A 22,889-nucleotide genomic window follows, 5' to 3' on the forward strand; every position below is an offset into this window, starting at 1 on the left:
CCGATGGCTGGAGACTCCAGACCCCGCGGTCCCTTCCGCTCTCGGGCCCGCCCAGGCAAAATTTCCTGGCCACACCTCAGGCGCACAACTTCCCCTCCTTCTCTTCCTTTCTCTTTCTCACGCCCTTTACACCACCTCAATTCCAATTCCTCTTCTTACGTCCTTGTAGGACTTGCTAGCAAGATGGCCGCCAGCAATGATGTCTATCAGACCCCTCTCAACTCGCGTTATGCGAGTAAGTCCACCCCTGTTCGTTCGAGCTCCACATGACGATCCATGCTGACGCTGATTCGTAGGCACTGAGATGAAATATCTCTTCTCCCCCAGAAAGCGCTTTTCCACCTGGAGACAGCTATGGTTGTGGCTTGCGGAGGCAGAGAAAGGTACGGACTAGTTCCTCCCGGACGAATGCGGTACCGAAAAAGAGATACATCCACGAGCTCTACATTTATCGGTTCTGGCCGATGCATATTACGACATGCAGACAAATTTGTTTTAGAGGCCGATGAGCTGACGGATAGAAAGAACTTGGACTCCCCTTCTCAGACGAAGCAATCGAACAGATGAGAGCCCACACAACGATCCAGGATGACGAGTTCAAGGTCGCCGCCGAGGAAGAGAAGCGGAGGAGACATGACGTGATGGCACATGTCCATGCCTACGGTCAGGTCGCGCCTGCTGCAGCGGGAATTATTCATAGCGGGGCGACATCATGCTATGGTAATCTATAAAATGCGATAAAACCGTGAATATGTTACTGACCTTAAAATCAGTGACGGACAACGCAGACCTCATCCTGCTCCGTGAGGGTTTGGATATCTTGATCCCGAAGCTGGCTGTCGTCATTGACAAACTCGCCAACTTTGCGAAGCAATACAAGGATCTGCCCTGCCTGGGCTTCACGCACGGACAGCCCGCCCAGCTGGTGACGGTGGGAAAGAGAGCTTGTCTGTGGATCCAGGATCTGCTGATGGACCTGAGGAACCTGGAGAGGGCACGCAACGACTTGCGATTCCGTGGAGTCAAGGGCACTACAGGCACGCAGGCATCGTTCCTGCAGCTTTTCAACGGTGATCACGATAAGGTGGAGCAACTGGACGAGTTGGTTACCAAGAAAGCTGGGTTCCCGTCTGCATTCATCATCTCCAGTCAGACATACTCTCGCAAGATCGACGTCGACGTCGCGAACGCCTTGGGCTCCTTTGGGTCTACCTGTGAGCGGATAGGCATTGATATTCGCCATCTGGCCATGCTCAAGGAGCTTGAGGAGCCTTTTGAGAAGGATCAGATTGGCAGTAGCGCAATGGTAGGCGAATCTGAAATTTGGTGTCCAATTTGAGATGTCCACTGACGCTGTTGAACAGGCCTACAAGCGTAACCCGATGAGATCAGAACGCCTGTGCTCTCTCGGAAGACACCTGCAGAACCTCCCCAAGGATGCACTGGACACTTACTCCGCACAGTGGTTTGAACGTTCTCTGGTAAGATATATTAACATGCCATAGGTTTAGCTGGCAAGCGGATACTAACTCTATCTTAGGATGACAGCGCTATCAGACGCATCAGCCTTCCAGAGCTGTACCTCTGCGCCGACGCATGCCTCATCCTCCTGAACAATGTCACTTCCGGATTCGTCGTCTACCCCGAAGTTATCAAACGCCACGTCAACGACGAACTCCCCTTCATGGCGACTGAGAACATCATCATGGCCTGCGTCCACAAGGGCCTCTCTCGACAGGATGCTCACGAGGAGATTCGTGTCCTCTCCCACCAGGCCGCGGACATGGTCAAGAAGTACGGCCAGAACAACGACCTGATCGACCGCATCCGTCGCACTCCCTTCTTCGCACCCATCACCGACCAGCTTGACAGCCTCCTCGACCCCAGCACCTTCGTCGGCCGTGCGCCGCAGCAGGTTGAGAAGTTCGTCTCAACCGAGGTCAAGGCTGCACTAGAGCCGTACGCCTCTCACCTGGCGAAGGCGGAGACGGCAGATCTGCACGTTTGATTGGGCTAGGTAAATGGATACCTAACCTAGCGCGTTATCCCAGATAGCTGTATATATATATATACATCTTCACGGAATATAGAGGCGCGAAAGGAGGTAAATAAATCGATGGCCATTGTGCTGTGCTGGACTGCAATAGAGCGCGCGTCCATCCCATCTCCCTCACTCCCCTTCCACCCGCCTAGGTCGAGAAGTCAGGGAGGGCGCGGCCAAAAAATGGAAAGAAAAAAAGGTGGCAAATGCATATAGATAGACATGATCATGCATATATATCATTTTCTTGGATGACGAAAATAGGTAGCTGATGTCATGAAATTGAATTTTCCTATTTCAAATTGATTCCAATTCAGAAAAAAGGTTAACGGTCAAGATTAATAGTTGTTACCGTGGCGTATATATATATATGCAAGATGAATGGAATTAGATATATAGACAAATTATAGCTTGAAAGCAAATATAAGGCAGTTTACAGATTGACTTCTGTGACATTAGGAGGTACATATATATGTACAAAGTATGTTCCAAATAGGTCGAATATGGATACGAATATATCAATATATATGGTATTGATTAATCCATCCATCAACAAGGGAACCTCATACGTACTGTATTTACCTCATCGTCATACCCTGTCGTATCATATAGCGGTTAGACCAAATAAATAGGTACCTAATAAATCATGATGTGGTAAGAAAGAACTATGACCGTCCAGTGCCTAGCTCGTAGATGGGGCCCGCGTTGTTATTATTGTGGATGTCCGTCTGGTAACCACCACCACCTCCTCCTCCTCCATGGGGAGATGACACTGACGAGACAGTGGTGCCAGGATTCGAGATCGCCAGGCTCGTAGCACGGTTGATTGGACTGGTGCTGTCGATCTCACTAGGATGTTGCTGCTGCTGATGGCTTTCAGGGTTTCCCTTAGGATTGTAGTATTCTGCCGCAGAGCCGCTCAACAGTGGTTGCGACTGCTGCTGGATCGGGTTTCCTTGGATTTCGGGGATCCCTGGCTCGAAGTATTCGGTCGTCGTGCTGCTGTAACGCTGGGGATGATCGTCCTGCCCGTAGGGTTTATTACCGTCGGGGACGTAGTAGCCGGCTGGTACACTAGGAGGAAGATGTCCTTGGCCGTATGGCTGCTGCTGTTGTTGCATCATGGGTGGAGGGCTCTGTGGTGGTTGTGGTGGTGGATGCGACGACGATGCGGGTTGGTTCTCGTTATTCTTCTTCCTCTTGACGAAGAAGACCCAGATGAGGAACGCTGCGAATGCGGCTGCTACAGCGACGACGCCGACCACGATACCTGCGATGGCACCGCCGGAGATTCCTCCTCCATGTTTGCCACTAGTCGATGAGGAAGAGGAGTCGGAACTGGGGTAAATGTGCTCGCACCTGCTGCTGAGGTGCTGCTACCTGAGTTCGACACTGAGTCAGTGGGATGCGCAATGTCCTCATCGGTGCTGGCGGTGGAATAAATATATCGACTGCTAGACAAGCTACTCGTCAGGCCATCGAGCAAAGTGGTGAAATCGGTGCCGAGTTCAGAGGAAAAATAATCCTTGAGCATGACGACCGTTGAACTCGCATATTGGGTGCTGAAACAAGCGAGGAGACGGGTGCCAGATGAGAAGAAAAAGGTTCCACAGTAGGGTTCAGTTGTTATGCTGCATGACAGGATCCTTGGGTTGTTCTGGCAGCTCGAATCGCAAGTCTGGCCCCAATCAATGCAGGAGGTTGGCATATCGGTACATGAGTTCAGGTCCGAGCTGATGCAGCACCCTGCCGCTGTTGAGTAGTACATGCAATACGCTTGGGCATTGACGCAGGTGAGGAGATTATCTGGTGCGACCATAAGCATGTCACGTTGAAATACTCCTGATACGATCAAGCCATAGGAACGAACTTATATCGTTATCCACCAGACCACAGTAGTAACCCGGAGCGGGATAGTCTATTGTTGTCCTTCTTCTGCCCAGCTCTTTCAGAGTTCCTCTCGGAACTTCTGGCGGATGTGTAGGACGAGGAGACATGTCGACTGTCGCCATGAAACCCAGCATCGTGGAGGCTGGCATGACTGCTCGTAGGGCATCTACTCCCAAGAAGGGAAGTAGTAGAGTCGCGACAACGGGCAATGATATTCGTGCCATTTTTGAACTCAGTGTGTCGGTTACCCAGTACGCAAGATTTGTAGGAAGGGGCCCAGTTGAGATATGCCCTTTAGGGCACCGGGTTGCTGTCTGGGGACAGTGACGCCCCAGAAACAGGGTATGTAGCACTTAACTCGTCCACAAATTAGAGACGGCAATGTGATAAAATGACAATCGTAAAGAGAGAATTGCCATTTTTCACGAGGGAAGGTGGAGAGTCCTGAGTCAAACGTGGAGAGATAAAAAGCACATGGGAGATCAAAAGCTCAACACGAGGGACGTGTACGGGAAAAAGGACTCAGCCTCAAAAATACGGTTCTGCCTGTCAAAATGCCTGATAGCTCAAGTATATCGCCTAGGTTTAGGGCTAGATCGCTGGCGCTCGTATTCATAGACCTGGCGTTGCAGTAGACTGGTCCTAGCCAGGAAAAACACCAATAAGCATCAGTGGCTGAGAGTTGGACAAGCAGTTCATCGCTAACCACATGGCGGGGGGATTCATGTCCCCGGTTGTGTAGGGCAATGGTTTTGCTTCTTGCTTTCGGAAAGTCTGAGAGTGAATCTGCACCTCATTGTCGTGGCAGAGGCACGGTACTCGTATGTGCTATTTCAAAGAAAACTTTGAAGAGAACATAGTCAGCGTTGACATGCAAGATCCAGGACCGAAGTATCCGAAGCCACAAGCCAAGTGAGCTAGCTAGCACGATAAGCGGCGGGAAACGGACAAGAAGTTAAACAACCGTCCTTCCAATCAACACCCAAGCTCATCCACAGGTGACTAAGGAGAGCGATGAAGACAAACAGCTGAGCCTCGACTGTGTCTGATCCCCACCTGACAGCGCTGCAACTCCGAGATTGGATGGCATTGACAGAGGCTCGAACTAGGCCGAGCGAGTGTGCAGAAGAGACGAGCTTACTGGCTACACGTGCAGAGGGAAGCCGCGGATGGCCTTCCGGGTCCCGATTTGGTCTGTCTAGGATTGTGCCATCGACAGACTGTATCTAACGCCATATATGTAACTTGTGATATCCGTGTATACTGTTTTGTATCCAGATAAGCTGTCATTGGCACGGAACAGAACCTGACAGGGGCCGTTTTGAGTGTTCCTGCAGTGTTCGTATCTCACAATACTCTTGAAGAATATGGAGTACATTACACATAATTTATAGCTTTTTTTGTAAAATTTTCCAGGAATTTAACCTATTAGAATTACCGTAAAGTGGAATGACGACGCGTCGACATAAAGCGACCCTGTCCATGGACCAGAGAAAGCGGGGCGAGAAAGGTTCAAGGACATCTGCCCGCGTCGTCAAGTAATGTTGGTTCATCGGAATATGAAGTCTGGAAGATAAAACAGATAAACTCTAATATTCTAATGACCAATGGCTCCTTTTCGCACCAGCACCTTTTTCCCTCTCTCGTCAACCCCTGCGGGCTCTATTGCGACACTTCTCATATTTCAATAAAATGCAAATTGTAGAATGATAAATTTTCGACAAGGCTTGAAGAAGTTAGGAGAAAATGGTGCAAGAAAATATCACTTGAGGTGGAAACTTCTTCGCACTCTCAATGGCAGGCAACACTTGGGCTAGGTCAGGAAATGAATTTTGGCTCTGATGAAGAATATCATGAAAATGACTCAGAAAAAAAAAGGGAGAAAGAAGCGAAGGGAAAATAAGAGAGAAGAATCAAGAAGGTGAAACAAGTCGCAGGTATGAGAAAGTTTGAAACAACCACCCACCCCCACAAGAAGGAATCTAGTTGCCGATCTACCTATATGATGTCTCTCCAAAGGGAAATAGAAATTTTTTTGAAAGGCATATCTTTGGTAGAAAGGAAAAATAGAGTTTTAATCCCGCCATTTCCATCGTTCTCACGAGAAGACATTGCAGGACTAGCGGAATACGGTTGGTGGTTGAAGGTATCATGGCCTTTTTTGAGTTTCGAAGATTTTGATCATGATCAGAGGTGGGCCAACCAGTTTATGATCTAATTTTAGTTCCATCTCATATCAGTTCATATGTCTTGCAAAATTATCTTTGTGGCTTATGGGTCTCAACATTGGGGACACAGGGAAAAAACAGCAACTTACCATCATGGCCTGCATCAGCGATACCTTCTCACCATAGTTTGAGCCGTCGAAACTGGTGGCCTGTAGTGTCGCATTATACATTCCCAAAGCCTCCATATTTCTGCTCTGAGCTGCCTTGCTAGTGTCGAGCGTGTAGTGCCACAATGCGTTATTTTCCTGGCTCGTCACGAGCCCCGAGGGCTTTTGAAGACCGGCTGCTGTAGGTCCAACCCAGAGGAATGGCATTTTGCGCCCACTAGCTTTGGCAGCCGTGAGCCACTCGTCCATGCTTGCTGTTGTGATTGGCTGGGACAGAGATGTGGAGAGTGAGAGGCTGTGGATAACAGGAATCGGCTTCTTGTTCTCTGCTGACTTGGAGATCAGATTTCTGAATATCTGGTGGGCACTACCCGGAGCAGGAGATCCAGTGACAGTCAAAAGTGTATGGGAGAGGCCTGTAACAATTGTAAGTAATTGGAATGGAGGACCAGTCGACAGGTGACAAGGATTCTTACGAGCAGAGCATGCATAAGGACTTCGAGTTGCTGACTTTCCATCGTGGGCATATACATCATCGCTGGAACTAACTCGAAATACTGAGCAACGGTTGCTGGTGTACTGGTTCTCGCATCTGCATGTCTCGATCTGATCCTTGCTCATCTCCCACTGTTTCAGGGATCCGAAAGCCAGATTCTCTCGCAAGAGAATATTGAAAGCAGCATAGATATTTCCAAGTGAAGCATCGCCAATGAAAATAAGGCCACTGAAACGCCCAAGGATCTCACAGATCTCCGAGGTTGAGTACCACCGGTAGTGGCAGCCTGTTCAAAACGTCAGTCTGGGAAATCAACTTCACGAGATTCACGACAATTGACTTTCCAGATTTTCAAGAAATAGCCCACGACTTACCTTGTGGTATGTACGGCGCATCGAAACCGTGTCGTCCTCCATTGCTCATTGCATCGAGCAACGAAGCCCGATTCTGACAATAAGCATCCTTCAGCTCCCGCTCATCACCGTTGGCAGTAGGAGGATTGTAAAGGTGATTAGAAGAAATGCCGCACTCTTCACGACCCACAAACTGAGCCAGATAACTGGGTGAGAACACACGGTGAGCATCCGGCCGTTGGGACCGTGTCGTAGCCAACTGCGTGTTTCCAACGCAGTTGGCGGTTCAGGACGACTTACTCATCTGTAAGAGAATGGGTGAAGGCGATCCCGTCTGGAGGGGACGATGAGGAGAAAGGCAGAAAGAAGACATCGCGGATGAGCCAGACGATATACAGCACACCCAGGACGTAGAGATATGCCACCAGCTTGTAGGTCGAGGAGCGCCAGGTAACTCTGCGAGTGAGCCTCTGGCCATAGGGACCTTCGATGGGCCCACGTCGGTGCATCTGATGGGTGTTTTGTGTGTTGGAGAAGGGATACGCAACAGCTGGCGGGTTCGCGGGCGACGCTGGAAGCGCTGGTTCACTGTGAGATGGACGGCGACGCGACATCATCCTCCTCTACCTACACGGTCGAAAGCGAAGATGCAGAAGAACGGATGGGTTTGAAGGAGGGAGAAGATGCATCTGCTCCCAATCACATTTAAAAAATGTGAGATCCAGGTACAAACGGAACTGGGTTCCCTCCCGGCAGCTGTTGTGTGTGTTTTCGTTGGTTTTGTCCGTCTGCCTCCTGCCAGACGCACAATGGAACAAGCTGTGAGAGGGGTAAAACCAGACCCCCAGTACCAGCTACAGACGAGGTTTTACATCAAGGAATCGCAAAATTCAGAGGCAAAATGTGAGCGTCCAACAGATCACACCGGCTTCTCCCCGATTGCCTCTGCTCTGACAAGCTTGCTGATCGGCGAGGCCAGGACCAAGAGAACAGAAAAATGACCGCAAGGATAGCCCAGAAGACGGAGGCCGTATCATCTACCTTCAGTGGACGCTCACATCCGCGGGCAAAGAAAAAAAAATTGACGACAGGGAAGCAGGATGGAGAGGTGCCCAGAATGTTCCTATTCATACACGGTCTAAATCCAGCCATGCAAGGCAGCCCATGTTTTCACAGGCGGAGGAAGTTCGGCTTGGTGCGATCCATACTTAGGAACCCCATGCTCGCACACCAAATAGTGCCCTGCTTGCCGCACCGAGTCGACTCCGCGCAGAAGCGACATAGGAGCCCGTTCAAAACAAAGGAATGGTTCGTCCAATGACAATGGCTTAAATGGATGGGAACCGATTAATGACAGAATAACCATAATGCAACGAACGACGCGCTGTGGGTGGGCTAGACAGTTGTCAGGACTCCACCATGCATAACGCCTGAGGCGGAAACACATAGATGGCAAAGCAGACACAGTTCCTTATTGATCCCCATAGCGTCCAAGCGCCAGAACGACGAGAATAGGTTACGTCCTGTATGGGGCAGAAGGGGCGTCGAGCACAGTTTTAACCCTCCTCAGCCCAGAAAGCCCACACCGGCCGGGCCGGGAGCGACGGGGTCGGCCATCCGTGACGAAGAAGCCGTTGTGGCCTCTGGTCCTCTGGATCTGCAGATCTAGCAACGACGGATGGCGTCTTAGAGGAAGGGAGTCGAAGGAACAACGACTCGCACTGTTACAGGCACCGCCCGTGCGCGGCAGCAGAACTGCCAGAACAGCACACTGGGGTAGAGGCCAGGTAAATATACTTCGAACGTCTTCGACAGTGGGGGATATCTCGCTGGACGACGCCCACTGCAGCAAAGTTTCAACGGGGCGCGCGTCTTGCAGCCGTTTGGAGAGCGCCGGGCCATTTGGCTCAGTGCTTGAGTCATGGGGAGCATAAGTACGCAGGTAAATAACACTAGGGCCGACGGAATACGGAGTACTCCGTGCCTCCTTTCCTACAGAGCCCATGGGGATGATGTCTTCCCCGCCCGCATCATCATTTACTCATCAGTCAGGCCATGCTGGCGGATGTCCCTGGCATGGACCGGCATTTATACAAGCTCAGCCCTCCGTGCCGGGCGCCGCCTTTAACGGATCATGTGGGAGGAACCTACGAGGCGCCTTTACTCCAAACCGATCCACGCGCTATTTGAAATGGAGGCCCTGAGACTCTGACGTACTACTCCGGACAGAAGACCCCTTTGGATGACAGATCGACTCTCACGAGGGCATCAGTGGGGTTCAGACTTCAGTCCGGAAAGCAGCTCGAGAACCTCGGGCGAAAGGGAGATCCGGGGAAGGACAGGGTAGCTCCCGCCTGTCACCGGGACGCAGAAGCCCCTCGCCCTCTGGTTAAAGGGTTCCTGGAGCCCGCAGCGTCAGGACAGATCCTTCAGAACACTGGCCTCTCGTTACGCAATATACGGCGGGCTTGCTGAGACAGAGAGTCCACCGGCTGCTTGGCCAGCTCCAGACCTCTCCCGAGCTCTCCGTCCGCTTGGCTGTGGCATCTCCTGCCCCACGTGACGCCGCACCTGACCGGCAGAAATCCTACACATGCATCGAGTCACCCCAGATCCGGCGTGACTGCGTTTATACTCCAGCTCCTTTCTGTCTCTCCTCCATTGATTCCTCCCCTGGTCTTTATCCGACGAGTCGTTCAGGCCCCTACGCAGCACGTTCGTTCGACTGCCGCTCTCGTCGGGGAAGCGCCCGCTCGACCTCGGTAGCCTCTGCTTCGGTCTAGTGGTGGGGAGCTGCCCGTTTTCGTCCGACTCGTGATATACTCCCACACTACCACCTGCTCAATTGGTTTCGCAGAATCTGAGGACGTGTTGATCTGTGTTCCAGGCCTCGCGGCCTGAGTAACTATCTTGACCATGTGGAAGGCATCGGAGAGGTTGATGGAAACCATCAGGCACTATGCCAGCTTCCCCGCAACCGGTGTCTCTCTCAGACAGATGGTCCAGTTCGGAGACAGACCATCGACTGGTGAGTGGCGGCATCTAATATAGGATCGCGATGGAAATTACGCTACGAGAGTTACTGACTGTCCGGTTTCTTTGCACTCTAGGGACCCTCTTCCGTGCGTCGCAGTTCCTCTCTGAAGAGCTCCCCATCCGTCTTGCCCACCGCGTGCAGGAGCTGGGTGAGCTTCCCGATGGGCTCAATGAGATGCCTTCGATAAAGAAGGTGCAGGACTGGTATGCGCAGTCGTTTGAGGTATGCCCCTAGCGCTGTCACGGTTCTCGGGGCCGACGATGACTCATAGGCGCAGGAAATCATCAACCTTCCCCGACCGTCCCTGAGCCAGGAAGTGAGAGCGCGTCTACTGCGGTCCACGAAAACCAATGGCGGCGAATCGAGGATCCTCTCTGAAGCAACCCAGAACCCAAGTATCAAGGAGGGGCAATACCGATCTGCTCCGTCTTCGGTGCTGAATGGAAACGGCAGTGGACTTGACTACGGCAACGGAAGAGGCAAGGGAGCAGCGACTCGACGGTATTTTGTTCCATCTGATGATCAAGGAGAGTGGCCACCTGAGCTCAATGACTACAACCAACGGTTTGCAAAAACACTTCAGCACATCAAGCGGAGGCACGACAGTGTCGTGACCACCGTGGCACAGGGTATCTTGGAATACAAACGCAAGCGACAACGTCTCCAGATCGACTCTACTATCCAGTCCTTCCTCGACCGCTTCTACATGTCGCGTATTGGTATACGGATGTTAATTGGACAGCACATTGCGTTGACGGAACAGACACATGTTCGCCATCCGAATTATGTCGGCATAATTTGCACGAAGACAAATGTTCGAGAGCTGGCTCTGGAGGCGATTGAAAATGCCCGTTTTGTTTGCGAAGATCACTACGGCCTGTTCGAAGCTCCCAAGGTGCAGCTCATCTGTAAACCGGATCTGAACTTCATGTATGTCCCGGGCCACCTCTCCCACATGCTCTTCGAGACTCTGAAGAACTCTCTGCGTGCTGTGGTTGAAACCCACGGTGCCGACAAGGAGGAATTCCCGGTGACGAAAGTCATTGTGGCTGAAGGGCGAGAGGACATCACGATCAAGATCTCCGATGAGGGCGGTGGCATCCCACGGTCTTCGATTCCGCTTGTTTGGACATACATGTACACCACTGTCGACCAGACGCCGAATTTGGATCCGGACTTTAACAAGAGCGACTTCAAGGCCCCTATGGCTGGGTTTGGGTATGGGCTCCCGATCAGCCGACTCTACGCTCGGTATTTCGGGGGCGATCTGAAGTTGATCAGCATGGAAGGGTAGGTGCTTTGGCTTTCCTTAAGAAAAGAAACGGTGAGACTGACTGAGATCCCTTTTTGCAGCTACGGCACAGATGTCTACCTTCATCTGAACCGGCTTTCCTCGAGTTCGGAACCTTTGCAATGACAATTACCAGTCATGAGGGATGGCCGTGTACGGTTCTCTTCTTCCCACAGGTTACATCCTCTCTACACAGAACCTGTATCACCGCCGCCATCCCAAGGATTGACGCCTATGAATGCCCAAGCCCTCCGCTCTAAAGTGCGGACTAGAGAGGTTTCAGAGCGCAAGCAGGTCGGAGATGCAGAGAGCCTGATCAACGCGGAACCATACAAAAGGTGAACGCGCCGCGGATGCTCTGCATCGCGCTGGTGTAGCATTGCACATGATAATCGCTTAAATGAAACAGCGTGCGAACCCCAGTGGGGGCCTGCTTGGTATAGACGCTGTGAAACGCCCTGTGGGGTTATGATGATACGCAGACCAGTGTCAGCTAGCAGTCAGACGCTGCTAAGCTGCGCCACGTTTGTTTCTCATTAGCCGGTCGAGAACGCGATCAAGGTTACAGACGCGGTAGATCTTGGTTGCAACTGTAACCTAATCACTTCTGTGAGCAGGATAACTGTGACACAGCCTCGTGCAGGGTTGCTCAGGCGGTCTGCTATCTTGGTTGGGGTGTCTCCCATTACCTACTCCATTATATCCGATCTACCCCCTTTCGGAATGAAGGCTCCACGAACAGCAAGGCCGAGGCCCATCGGTCGCGAGGATACAATCGATCATGCGGGAAAAGGATTACCATATATCTTGTACAATATACATACATTATTCCCCTTAATGATCTTTGCATAACTACATGTATATTGTCCGCGTGGGACATAAAGCGGCACAGAATTGATATGTATTCCAGGAGTTTATCTTCTATGAAGGATTATGTACAGGATTGTTTAAGAGCAGCGGAAATGAAAATGGCAGGAAATAAGCTCTGTTCATGAATACCTAGGTACCCAGATGATGGTGAATTATAACATGACATGATAAAGGATCAATTATATACATACAAATATGCATTTATTGTATGTGCGTGCGTTGGATGATGCCACAGCGTGTAAATCGTAGTTGGACGATAGTCCAGGTAGGTATTTATACAATTCCTCTCATAGGGTAAACCGCTCGGCCACAAAAATTTTCTAGCTATAAATACCTAGCAAGTAGGATAACACTTACTGACAACATATATCTGCTTAATGTATACAACCTTTGCACACGGGGTGCAAGTGAGCCTGAATGAAAGGCTGCACATCAATTGCAAGGATTTGACCAAAGCCTTTTACAAGCCACTGCGAACCTCTAGTCTTAGTCATCCTCATTTAAAGCTCACGCAAAGCACCCACAGACAATAAATAAATAGGGGAAAACAACACCTTGGCAAGGAACTTGAGTGGCAACTTTTCTTAGGGAATAGCAACAAACTGGTCTTTCACAGCCTATATACTAGGACTGCGAACCTCTAAAAGCTAGAATCCTTACATCAACTAACCTAAAACTAGGTACATGGCATTTCCAATTCCCTGAACATTCTGGGGAGTTTTAAACACACTTTTTTTACACTTTTTTTTTTATCATTTTAATCCCCAGAAAAAAATCAATTAGCCGACAACAAAAAGAGCAAACCAAAGGCCCGAGCCGCGATTCGAACGCGGGACCTCTCGCAAGCATTGAGCTCAGGGTAAGCCCTAAGCGAGAATCATAGCCAACTAGACCACCCGGGCTGGTGAGACCGCCATACTCGAAATGGAAAGCGTTCAAAAATTCCATACTCGAAATGGAAAACGTTCAAAAATTCTTATGTCGTAGTCCCTCTGTGGGGGGTAGCTCGCTTCCAGCCCTTCATCCTCAGGCAGCTCATCTGGATCATCATCATATTATCCTCATTGATACATTCAGGGGCCTTGCCTTTGTCCTTGGCCCCACTTCTCAACCATCATCATACAGTTTGCCCAGGTAGTGTAAGAGGTCAGTATGATTGTACATGCCATTTTTGCATCACTAGGATCAAGGCTTTTGAGGATATCTTTCAGCTGTTCTGAGCTGCCAACAGTACAACTCTTCCTCTGCACATCTCCAATGTGCTCTGCAGATCCATAAAACAGATGTGTGATGGCTGCCCGATACTGGTCATCGGAGTCGTAGTCAACAATGGCTGGCTTGACCCGGATGTGCTTATCAGCCATATCAGCATTGTCAAACTTCAACCTCTATGCATCAACCCACTGAGTCAAGATGGGCAAAGAAAAGTAGTTATGAATATGAACGCCACCAAACTCTTGGGTGTAAGAGTATATAAGCTATTTCGTTGATTAGAAGCGCTTGGATTTGAGTTCAGATCCCTTCATGGATTGTGTGACGGTGCTCAGTCATAGTATTATTAGCTAAAACTATGGTAGCTTGTCATACAGAATCGAAAGCATGAGGGGAAAAGAAAGGAAAGAATTCACAGGGCTTCGTGTAACGTGGTATATATAGGCAAGTAGGACCGGCAGTATCCCAGAGACAAAGGAATGCTCAACACCGCCTACCTTACCGCCTAGGTGTCTGCCGTGCCGTCACAGATTGGGAATTAGGAGGTCGCGAAAATCCTCACAGCTGAACTTGGAATTGCTGCCAAAGCCGAGCTCTCTCTCTGTAAACAGATGAAACCAATCTTGCACGGAACTTGCTGGAGGCGTTCGACTTTTTGTATGAAGGGGCCAAGACCAATAAGTCTGCCTCGTAGGTATATGCAAAGATTGTTATCAAAACATAGTCTCAAAGAAAGAGAGGTGTCTCTTTTTAGAAACATTTCGAGAATTGATCGTAAGTCGAGCTATGATGATGAAGTGTAGCTCAATATTTATACCCGAAAAATTCATCCCCCTAATTTCTTTGGAATCTTCCAGGACCCCTGTTTGCTTGGCTAATTCCGCACATCTGCATGTAGGTCTTAGTCTGCTCCCTCCTGGCAATGTTCGTTCAAGCAAACAGACGTAATGAAGCGTCGGGTTAATTCCTTTATGAACTGGTTCTAGATCCCGTATTCAGCTACATGTATGCTGTATCTTTCCGTTCAACGGACCTATGAGGTCTTTCAGTGGTCTGAGACTGCCGCATTCAACATGTCTGTCCGGCAGTAGTAGGCAGCACCTGAAGATGCAGACCGCTGGATTGCAGGAGAGTGAAGGGGAGCTGGAGCTATGTATTGCAGGTATTGAATTATATGCACCCAGTTTTCCTCCAAGTTGGGCCTCCGTCGCTGCCGTCTCTTGGAAATTCGTTGCAGAAGATACGAACGAACGGATAATGTATCCAGAGTCGGGATAGCGCAGGGTCAAGGTCAAATGATTGTTCTTGCCATACAACAACTCAGGTCTCTTGTCGGGCTTTGTCTTCTAAGAGCGGCTTGGACAAAGGGACCGCAATCTAGCACATAGAGAAAAAGGACACACATTTCCTCCGATAAACACCTTGAGAGGAGAGAAGGAGTAAGACAAGGAAGTTAGGAAAGGGCACTATAGGAAATAGTTCTGAAAAAGCTGTCTTTATATGCATATGTTGAACTGCTCCATGCTGGGCTCGATAGATCTCTTTCAGGGCTTGGACTTGAAGTACATACGTGGCAGTTCCTGCTGTTCTAGGAGGAACCCATCGGATTGCGCTCCTTCTTGTGATATCCGGATAAATAGAAGTTCCACCTATATTCTCGAACTTAGTGACACCTCTCACAATCCTTAAGATACAAATCTCGATATATAGATGGGAGCAGTGACTGTCTCTTGGACAATGCATCTCTATGCCCTTTCTGAGTGTTTGGCACAAGCTGCTGTACCATAAGCTGTGCACAAATGCAGCCGAATCGTCTTGTCCAATCCTGTATTTTGGCGTGAATCTTCGGATAAGGTACTCCTTCCTGGCTTCTTGTCGGGATCCCCTGCGACCAGCATCAAAGATTGCCTGGATTTCGTCTCGGAGGAATGGCCTCCATATTCTCATTATCGCAATTTTGGGGCTAGTTAGACGGTTAATGGTCCCTCTCTAACCAATTGCATGAACCGTCGAAGGTTCGATACCACAATTGGTCTCGTTCTCTGTACAGTTGGGTTTGAGGGCGTATCCAAGGTGAAGGGACAGCTCAGCGGCCTCATCTTGGGAAGACCCAGGGATTCCTAAAAAAAATTTTTCATTCTGAGTTTCGCTGTCTGGGGACATGTGTGGCTCACTATAAAGTTTGAGCAGCTCCAGCAATTATTTCTGACGAGTTTCACGCGGGATTGCGGCATCGTGATAGTGCCAATCGTGGCCCAAGCTTGTCAGAGGGCAGCAAGAAATGCATTATAAAAAAACTACGTTCAGTAGTTTCGGAATGCCGATAGATCTAATGCGCCAGTTTGGCAGATAAAGTAAAATTATATATCCTGGACGAGAAAGCAGCTCAGAAAATCATAAGTTATCATGTGTACCACATGTAATATGCAGGGCTTCCCGTTTGGGGGTGGGGGTTCTTCTTTCCGAAGCCCTATTCTGGGGATCTATGCTTGCTAGCATCGTTTCAGTGACAATATCTGGTCCTCCACATGCTTGAATCACAGGCGCATACACTTCAACGTTGCTGAATAGAATAGATCCACCTACTAGATGGGCATATGATTTCGTCAAATTTGGGAAAACCCAATCACTGTATAACGCTCTAGCCTGCTTCAGTGTTGTTGGCATTTTGACGTTCCTTACGCGAGTATTGCTTCGATGTGCCCATGCTATGTGGACGGGCCAGGTAAGAGAGTAATGAATAAGAGAGATATTGAAGCTTGAGAGTGTAAGATGGTGTAAGATTATGTTGTGGTAGCCGATAAATTAAATGCCTCTATAAGATATTGCTTCAAACTTGGACATATATATTAGGTCAACCCTCGCTTTGATATTTACTACATGTCTCAAAACAAAAGGATATGGATATAGAGGGGGCTTTTGTGTGGTGGTTGACTGGAATGGGTCGGATCGAACCAAGTACTCCTCGATGCTCATCGACGAGGCGGCACCTTTGCGGAGGACAATGACATGATTCTCATCTGAGTCATCTAATTTGGGAAGCAAGCAGCGAAAAAGGTAAGCAATCAAAGGAAGGAAAGGATCAGCGGCGCGTGGGCCACCGTTCGAGCGGAAGGGGAAAAACGGCACAGAGTGGCACTGTTGGTTTATCCACAGTGGAGAACGCTTTTTCTGGAAAAAGGTGGGAAAAACAAGGGTGGCGTGACGTCGAAAAGGTTCAAGAGCCCCGGTCCTCCCCCAAAGCAGAGGGAGCTTAGTAAGTTAGTCAGGTAAGATTGGCTGATGCACGTGCCCTTGCTTTGCCGATGCATCTGTGCACTATGATAGTAAGAAAAGGGTGAGGCGAGGAAGGTATTCGGGTGAATGGATGAGTGTGACAGTTGACTTTTCGAATTGTTCTCCGGCCCTGGAATGATGCGTCTCAGGGCTGCGGTTAAGAGAGAAATATAGTGAGAAAAATATGTACCTAATTCGGATAATCCGAGCAGTTGCTCAACCGTTGGTAGGCATCTGAAAGAGTATACTTGCTGAAATCTATATATTCTAGCCTAGAGAAAGAGGAAAAGAAGAAAAGAAGATTAGTGGACAGATGAAGGATCTTACACCTAGGTACAGTATTAACTCATCTGTCCCCCTCCTTATGTCTTCACATTCCCTGAAGAAGATTAACCGTCCATCGTCCATTGGACAGCTATCACCGGCTACGTACAATCGCCGTCAAGCTCTGAATCTTAAACGGAATAACGATATGACATGATATCTACCTACATACTCTGCGTAGGCATACAGTAGGTATATATCATAGAACCTAGAGTTATTACAAAGAACTCCAGTGATGACCCTGTTAAAGGGCTGCATCTATTTTCTAATAATATTTCACAGGCTTATTCTTTATTTTGTTGGTTAATAAATAGTAGGCACCTGTTATTCACACCTATCTCGCACCAAAGGGATGTATATCATGTTTGTATTCATTTTCCATCAAGCCTGCCACTCTCTTCCCGGGTAATAACTTTACAAGACATACCATACAGTGAAACGTGCAGAGCACTCTGACTCAGCAATTTATCTCCAGTTGCTTCTTTTGAAGCTCATCCCAACCGGCATATGGAGATGCCTACCTACCTATCTACCTCCCTATCTAATCTCTAAGCAGGTCCCACCACAATCTACTTACTAACTACTGCAGTAGGTCACAACGGGATTCCCGGGTGTGCTCCACAGACAGGGATTTGGTGATTTTGGTCAATGCTAGTGTTTTGATGCTGTCTTTAGAAATTGCTGCTGACCATCCTTACTGCCTCATCCTTTTGACAGGCAGAAAGTTCTTAAGCAATCGTTAAAGCTGTCTTGAAGTCTCTGATTCTTGTAGAAAAGATTCTTATTAGTTTATATGGTTATATTATACCTATAGAAGAGATATCTCTCAAGATGCAGATCAGTCAGCCATACCAATGATCCTAGAGACTGAAGGCAGTAAGGATAGTCAGCAGCAATTTTTAAACACAACATCAAAACACCAGCATTGACCAAAATCACCAAATCCCTGTCTGTAGAGTACACCCGGGAATCCCGCCGGGACCTACCGCAGTACTCAGCTCAAAGTACCGAGTAGGTATCTGCCCAACGTCGTAGATTTTCATCCCGCAAAGTGGGCATTATGTTATGCATCATGTTGCATGCCTGCACTGCCAGGTAGGTAGTTAGGTAGGTATGTATGTATGTATGCATATATCCGATCCATGCGATGCAGATAGACAAATGCGTCGAGTTGCTCGAAGACGTAGTACAGCCTGTCTTGCCTCGTGAGGCCAGAAAAAGAAAAAAAAAAGTTCCCAGCACAGGACAGGCAGGTGCTGTATCCGAGGTATATACTGGACTGTGCAACAACCAGTCTAAATCTTGCATTTGTACTTGTGATTGACATTTCAACTTTTGTGAAGTGTTCTCTTTGCCCCACACCGGTATGAGAAGAGGTAGTAGAGTCTAGAGCTGTTATTTATTGTCCAGATCCTGGGGTGATGCGGGTTTCAGGTTGGGACGGGGTATTTTCATGTTGGTAGCAGTAGGACAGTATCTGCTCATACTGTATAGACGGTTTGTAGGAGGATGAGATTCTGGTTGGGGGTGCTGACGCTTATGCTAGACAGAGATGGCGGATGACCTCTGAAACGAGGTGATGAATGTGCACCCGTCAGGTCATCCTAGGAATCAGATAGCTTGTGGAGGGTTGGAGAGGGGGAGAGGTATTGTGAAAGATGGAAATGAAGCAGCTTTTGCACGGTTGATGACCTGAGGCATGATGACATTACTGTACTTCACAGTCGTTGATCCCTTCAAGACTACCAAGGTTCCAACCTCTAATGCTCCGTATGGTTTGCTTGGCTTCTACGGTGCGGTGAGTTTAACGGACAGAAAAAGCGACGATCCTCCAATCCCGTATAGGCAGCTACAAGTCTACAATTTTTAAGAATTAAAGCGGTGAATCTACTGAAGAGGGGCGGCAGGTGCGGCCGGTCATTTTTTTTTTCTTCCTGGATGTGATCAAATGGGGTCTCACGATAATTTAACGGCGTCCCCACTGCTTGCTATCGGCTGCCGGTGATGGTGCACTGGGTACGAGGCAGGTGACCGAATAATGGGACCAGATGGATTGCGGAGAAATAATGCACGTTCAGCGGTTGCACATACGTGCGCTTATTAGTCACCTACAATAACAATGCCATAATAACAACAGCCTTAGCCGAAATACGGACACACAGTCTGGCGAGTAGAGTTCAAACTCGAAAAGAAAAAACCTGCTTAGCCGGGTAAACGCCGGATGGAATTCCGAGGCCGGAGTCGGGCAAGACTGAGGCAGCACGGACGTGTCTTGCGGGGAACAAAAGCGACCGGCTTTGTCAGCCTTTTCTGGCACCTGCGTGTCTGGTGGGGTCCCCGAGATTGCTCGTGGACGTCGCCGTGTTTTCTCTCCATCTCTGGAACGTCAGGCAATGTCGATGCGGAGGGCGTGATACGCTGCAGTGTGATGTGGTGCACCATGCGGAGTCTGCCCTTGCCGGAGGATTGGAGGGCGCTGGCCAGGAGGCAAGGGCTGGCAAGCCATGCCATGCCATCTCCTGTACCGCTGCAGGCCAGATGTGATGAACCCACGGAGTCGCATGTTGCAGGCGGCGAGGTGGTCCCAGTCGCGGGGGGCTATCTGGCTACCTGCATCATGTCCTGCCGCTGCGGCTCGAATAATCGAGGAAACATTCGAACAGAGCTTGTCTGAGCTTCCAAGGTTTGGGGGAGGATGCAGATGCATGCCGGGTAGCTCAGACGCGGACAACGGGCATCATGGACAAAAAAAGGCCACGGTATGTGGGCACTGCATGATGCAGGTCGCACCGCAGCGGTACGTCAATGGATACCCGCACATGGATCAGGCTGGCACCCTATCTGAAACAAGTTTGAGGAAGGTGGGTAAAGTGTGCGATCACGGCGGCCATTATTTCCATCAATTGCCCGTTGTCCTCTGCCACTCGTCGCAGCCACCCAGTCCAGCTAGGATCCGACGGAGTGGCTGTAGCCACTAGATATAATAGTAGTAAGCTTACTCGCGATCGTGTCGCCTCATAAAGAGGGGGGTCTGCCTCTGAGAGCTCGAGAACGAGGGACGCAGCCCTGTTGCGACTATATCGGGTATGGCAGATCCCCGGGAATGAGTGGTCGGGGTTCCGCATCGTGGCGTGGGCGATCGTCATGAGTTCTCCCAGCATACCACGGGTCGTGATGATGACATGTCGACGAGTGGTAAACCTGGCCTCTTCAGTCTAGAGCTAGGCGAGTAGCCTGTGCTCCTAGGGGAATCCGGAAGAATGGCTGAGCTGTTCCATGGGGAGATTTAATTTATAAATAAGTTATTACGCTTAGGTCTTGTAAGATCCCGACGTCAGGGACGCGCGAGATCCTTGGATATATTGTGTCGAACGAGGACGAGTGGTCGGTGCCGTGGTCCCGGAGACGGAACGGGAGATAAGGCATGCGGATAAAATGAACAAGAGTTTCGTAGAGCAGTTGGCCTCTTGTTGCAGCCAGAATTCGGGTGTAACCACATGGTGGTTTGACACTGGGATCGACAAGGAAATGTTCCTGGCGAGTCAGAGTCTACCCCGTCGCCAAGTGGCAGCCTGATCAATGCTCGATAGGGGTGGGATCTCTGACACTACGGAATAGATGTGCCGCTGACACTGCGATCGCATGCGATACAGTGCTTGCGAGAACTATCGAAAAATCATAGTAGGAACTGGAAAATGGTGGAGGAGATGGTTGAAATGTAGCATATGTGCCCAGATTACTGAGATCGGACGGGGAGCAGGCAATACCACCTTGACACTCTTATGGCAGAAAGGTCCATGTCCAGGCGCTTCGGGCCATTTAACCAAATGGGTTCGAGAAGAGGCTTAATTAAGCGAAGACTGGACTTGAGCTTGAAACTAGAATGTACTGTATATCAACGTGTGGGATGCTGCAACGACTGGCTATGAGTTGCCCGTGGAAGCTTTGTGTAACCGCTGCAGCGGGCGGATGGACGATTATGAGCATCGGCCCTGAAGAGAGAGCTTCGAGAGCGGCGAGTCAGTAATAAGTAGCCCGTCCCGGGCAGCCAGGGGTCTGGCGTCGAGGCTGGGATCACAAAGCGACTAAGAGAATACGGTGTAGGAACGTTTCACAGGCGCCAACAGGTAGGGCAGCGGCAGGAACCGCGTTGGCGCCCTGTGCAGCCAAGGTGGTTGGGGTTTGAACCGTCATCGCACAAACCATGTCATCTTTTCTTCCTTTTTTTTTTTAATTTTAATAATAATAGTAATATTTATTTTTTTTCTTCTGCCTTTGTTACTTTTACTTTTCTTCCCCCCTTCTGTTTTCATAGTGCGGTCAGGGACCACGAAAAAGTGTAAATATGAGCAACGGTAGGCTAGGGAGTGTACGGGTGGAACGGAGAGAGGGAATGGGATGCGGACGTGCCTACTGGGTGCTATGTATGGAGGAGCGGATACGATGGAAGCATCGTCTATCGCCGAACCATCGAGCGATGGGTCAGGATCATCAAAAAATGACCGACGGATCAGCATCGGGGAAGGATCCACCGGCTGGAATCCGCTTGGCATGCGGCCGAGGGAGATAATGTTTACGGATGTGGCTGGTGGCTGGAGCTGTGGCAGGCTGGCAGCGGTGCTGAACGATGGACGCTCGGGAGAAGACAGGAGATGACGAAAGAGGCAACGGTGTCGGATCCGGGCACAAGCGAGCAGGCTAACGGTCGAGCAGCAGAGTACGGAGACGCTAGAGCTGCGAGCCAGACCTGAAGACAAGGTACGGAGGGCGCGGTGGAGCCGGGCCTGCCACAGCCTGCCAGCGCCGGGAGCATGCGGACGTGACGCAGTCCTATCAGCAGCGGCTGGCACGGGGAAAGGGTTGGAAGGGGGGGGGGGGGGTTGGTGTCGTTGACGACTTGATCGAGAGCGTGCTTGGCGGCTATCAGATTCAGGCCTTGGGTCCTGGGGCGATGGGTGGGTGAGACCCATGGCGGCTAGGCCCCGAGGAGCTTAGGGGCGAGGTTTAGGCACGGGGAGGTTCCACGGACCACCTGCGACCCCTGCGACCCCCAGGCGCAGGAAAAGGCGGCGTTTCCTGCGGCGCGCTAGGGCCCAGGGTGGGTTCGTGCTAGGCGCCCCGGCCCCTGGGTTGACGGGCTGCTCACCTGCTCCTGCGGGCCCACCTGCCCACCGCACATCGCAGGTCTTGACTCGGGACTTTGACTCTTGGCTCCTGTGCCGGACCCGCCTGCAAGCCGACACTAGGCCCCAAGCATCGAACACGCGAGATGGAGCCGGGCACGCTGCGCTACCTTGGCTGCTTTTCCTTCGCTGCACCTGAGATCCCGCGACCGCGTACGGCTGCTGCTGCTGCTGCTCTGTCTGGCGTGGGCAGCATCATCGCCTGGCAGAACCACGGAACCCGGCCTGACCGCCCCCGCCAGTCAGGTGGTCCCTGAGTTCTCCTCTTGGCGCCGCCATCTCAGCTTCGCTCCCCTTCCGTCGTCGCTCGGCTGTCTCGCTGACTGCTCGAGAGCTGCACAACCACTAGCGCGTCTTGGCAAAAATCGCTGTCTCCCACCCGCCCCTCGACCCCGTCCTCTTCTCTCTCCTGCTTGTCTCCTCTTCCTTCAGCCCTGCTGCTCTCTCTCCTGGACGATCTGGCTGCCTGGCCATTCTCCTCCAGATCTCTCCACCACCAAGCGTATCTCTCTTCTCCCATCTCTCCTCGTCTTCCCTTCCTGTTTTCCTTTTGCAGTCATTGGCGCTCTTGGCCGCCTTCG

At 50.3% G+C, this 22,889-nt stretch overlaps 8 protein-coding genes and 1 non-coding gene across 9 annotated transcripts; 4 read left to right on the top strand and 5 right to left on the bottom strand.

Annotated features, from left to right (window-relative positions):
• Positions 1-183: 183 nt before the first annotated feature.
• VTN00DRAFT_1954 (uncharacterized protein) lies at positions 184-2,008 on the top strand (the record flags this gene model as incomplete). The annotated part of the gene is made up of 6 exons (XM_069428118.1): positions 184-235; positions 297-383; positions 526-720; positions 774-1,306; positions 1,365-1,481; positions 1,541-2,008. 6 exons carry the CDS (start codon positions 184-186, stop codon positions 2,006-2,008), a joined length of 1,452 nt encoding a protein of 483 aa, XP_069292656.1.
• A 698-nt stretch (positions 2,009-2,706) lies between these two features.
• Positions 2,707-4,065, bottom strand: VTN00DRAFT_1955 (uncharacterized protein; the record flags this gene model as incomplete). Its single annotated transcript, XM_069428119.1, has 3 exons — positions 2,707-3,379; positions 3,433-3,847; positions 3,912-4,065. 3 exons carry the CDS (start codon positions 4,063-4,065, stop codon positions 2,707-2,709), a joined length of 1,242 nt encoding a protein of 413 aa, XP_069292657.1.
• Positions 4,066-6,118: 2,053 nt separating this feature from the next.
• On the bottom strand, positions 6,119-7,732 carry VTN00DRAFT_1956 (uncharacterized protein; the record flags this gene model as incomplete). The annotated part of the gene is made up of 5 exons (XM_069428120.1): positions 6,119-6,145; positions 6,249-6,682; positions 6,743-7,048; positions 7,137-7,321; positions 7,416-7,732. 5 exons carry the CDS (start codon positions 7,730-7,732, stop codon positions 6,119-6,121), a joined length of 1,269 nt encoding a protein of 422 aa, XP_069292658.1.
• A 66-nt stretch (positions 7,733-7,798) lies between these two features.
• Positions 7,799-8,116, top strand: VTN00DRAFT_1957 (uncharacterized protein; the record flags this gene model as incomplete). The annotated part of the gene is made up of 1 exon (XM_069428121.1): positions 7,799-8,116. The coding sequence occupies one exon, from the start codon at positions 7,799-7,801 to the stop codon at positions 8,114-8,116; it is 318 nt and encodes a 105-aa protein (XP_069292659.1).
• A 515-nt stretch (positions 8,117-8,631) lies between these two features.
• On the bottom strand, positions 8,632-9,120 carry VTN00DRAFT_1958 (uncharacterized protein; the record flags this gene model as incomplete). Its single annotated transcript, XM_069428122.1, has 1 exon — positions 8,632-9,120. One exon carries the CDS (start codon positions 9,118-9,120, stop codon positions 8,632-8,634), a length of 489 nt encoding a protein of 162 aa, XP_069292660.1.
• A 911-nt stretch (positions 9,121-10,031) lies between these two features.
• Positions 10,032-11,569, top strand: VTN00DRAFT_1959 (uncharacterized protein; the record flags this gene model as incomplete). Its single annotated transcript, XM_069428123.1, has 4 exons — positions 10,032-10,143; positions 10,226-10,374; positions 10,430-11,442; positions 11,506-11,569. 4 exons carry the CDS (start codon positions 10,032-10,034, stop codon positions 11,567-11,569), a joined length of 1,338 nt encoding a protein of 445 aa, XP_069292661.1.
• Positions 11,570-11,677: 108 nt separating this feature from the next.
• Positions 11,678-12,295, top strand: VTN00DRAFT_1960 (uncharacterized protein; the record flags this gene model as incomplete). Its single annotated transcript, XM_069428125.1, has 2 exons — positions 11,678-11,781; positions 12,061-12,295. 2 exons carry the CDS (start codon positions 11,678-11,680, stop codon positions 12,293-12,295), a joined length of 339 nt encoding a protein of 112 aa, XP_069292662.1.
• Positions 12,296-13,121: 826 nt separating this feature from the next.
• Positions 13,122-13,215, bottom strand: VTN00DRAFT_t25. Its single transcript has one exon. It is a non-coding gene; the product is annotated as a tRNA-Pro (tRNA).
• Positions 13,216-19,511: 6,296 nt separating this feature from the next.
• On the bottom strand, positions 19,512-22,507 carry VTN00DRAFT_1961 (uncharacterized protein; the record flags this gene model as incomplete). Its single annotated transcript, XM_069428126.1, has 7 exons — positions 19,512-19,727; positions 20,125-20,340; positions 20,435-20,659; positions 20,732-20,790; positions 21,540-22,100; positions 22,155-22,354; positions 22,419-22,507. 7 exons carry the CDS (start codon positions 22,505-22,507, stop codon positions 19,512-19,514), a joined length of 1,566 nt encoding a protein of 521 aa, XP_069292663.1.
• Positions 22,508-22,889: the final 382 nt, after the last annotated feature.

Source organism: Thermoascus crustaceus (genome assembly GCF_041956765.1).
Source record: "Thermoascus crustaceus strain CBS 181.67 unplaced genomic scaffold VTN00scaffold_1, whole genome shotgun sequence".
Taxonomy (NCBI): Eukaryota; Fungi; Ascomycota; class Eurotiomycetes; order Eurotiales; family Thermoascaceae; genus Thermoascus; species Thermoascus crustaceus.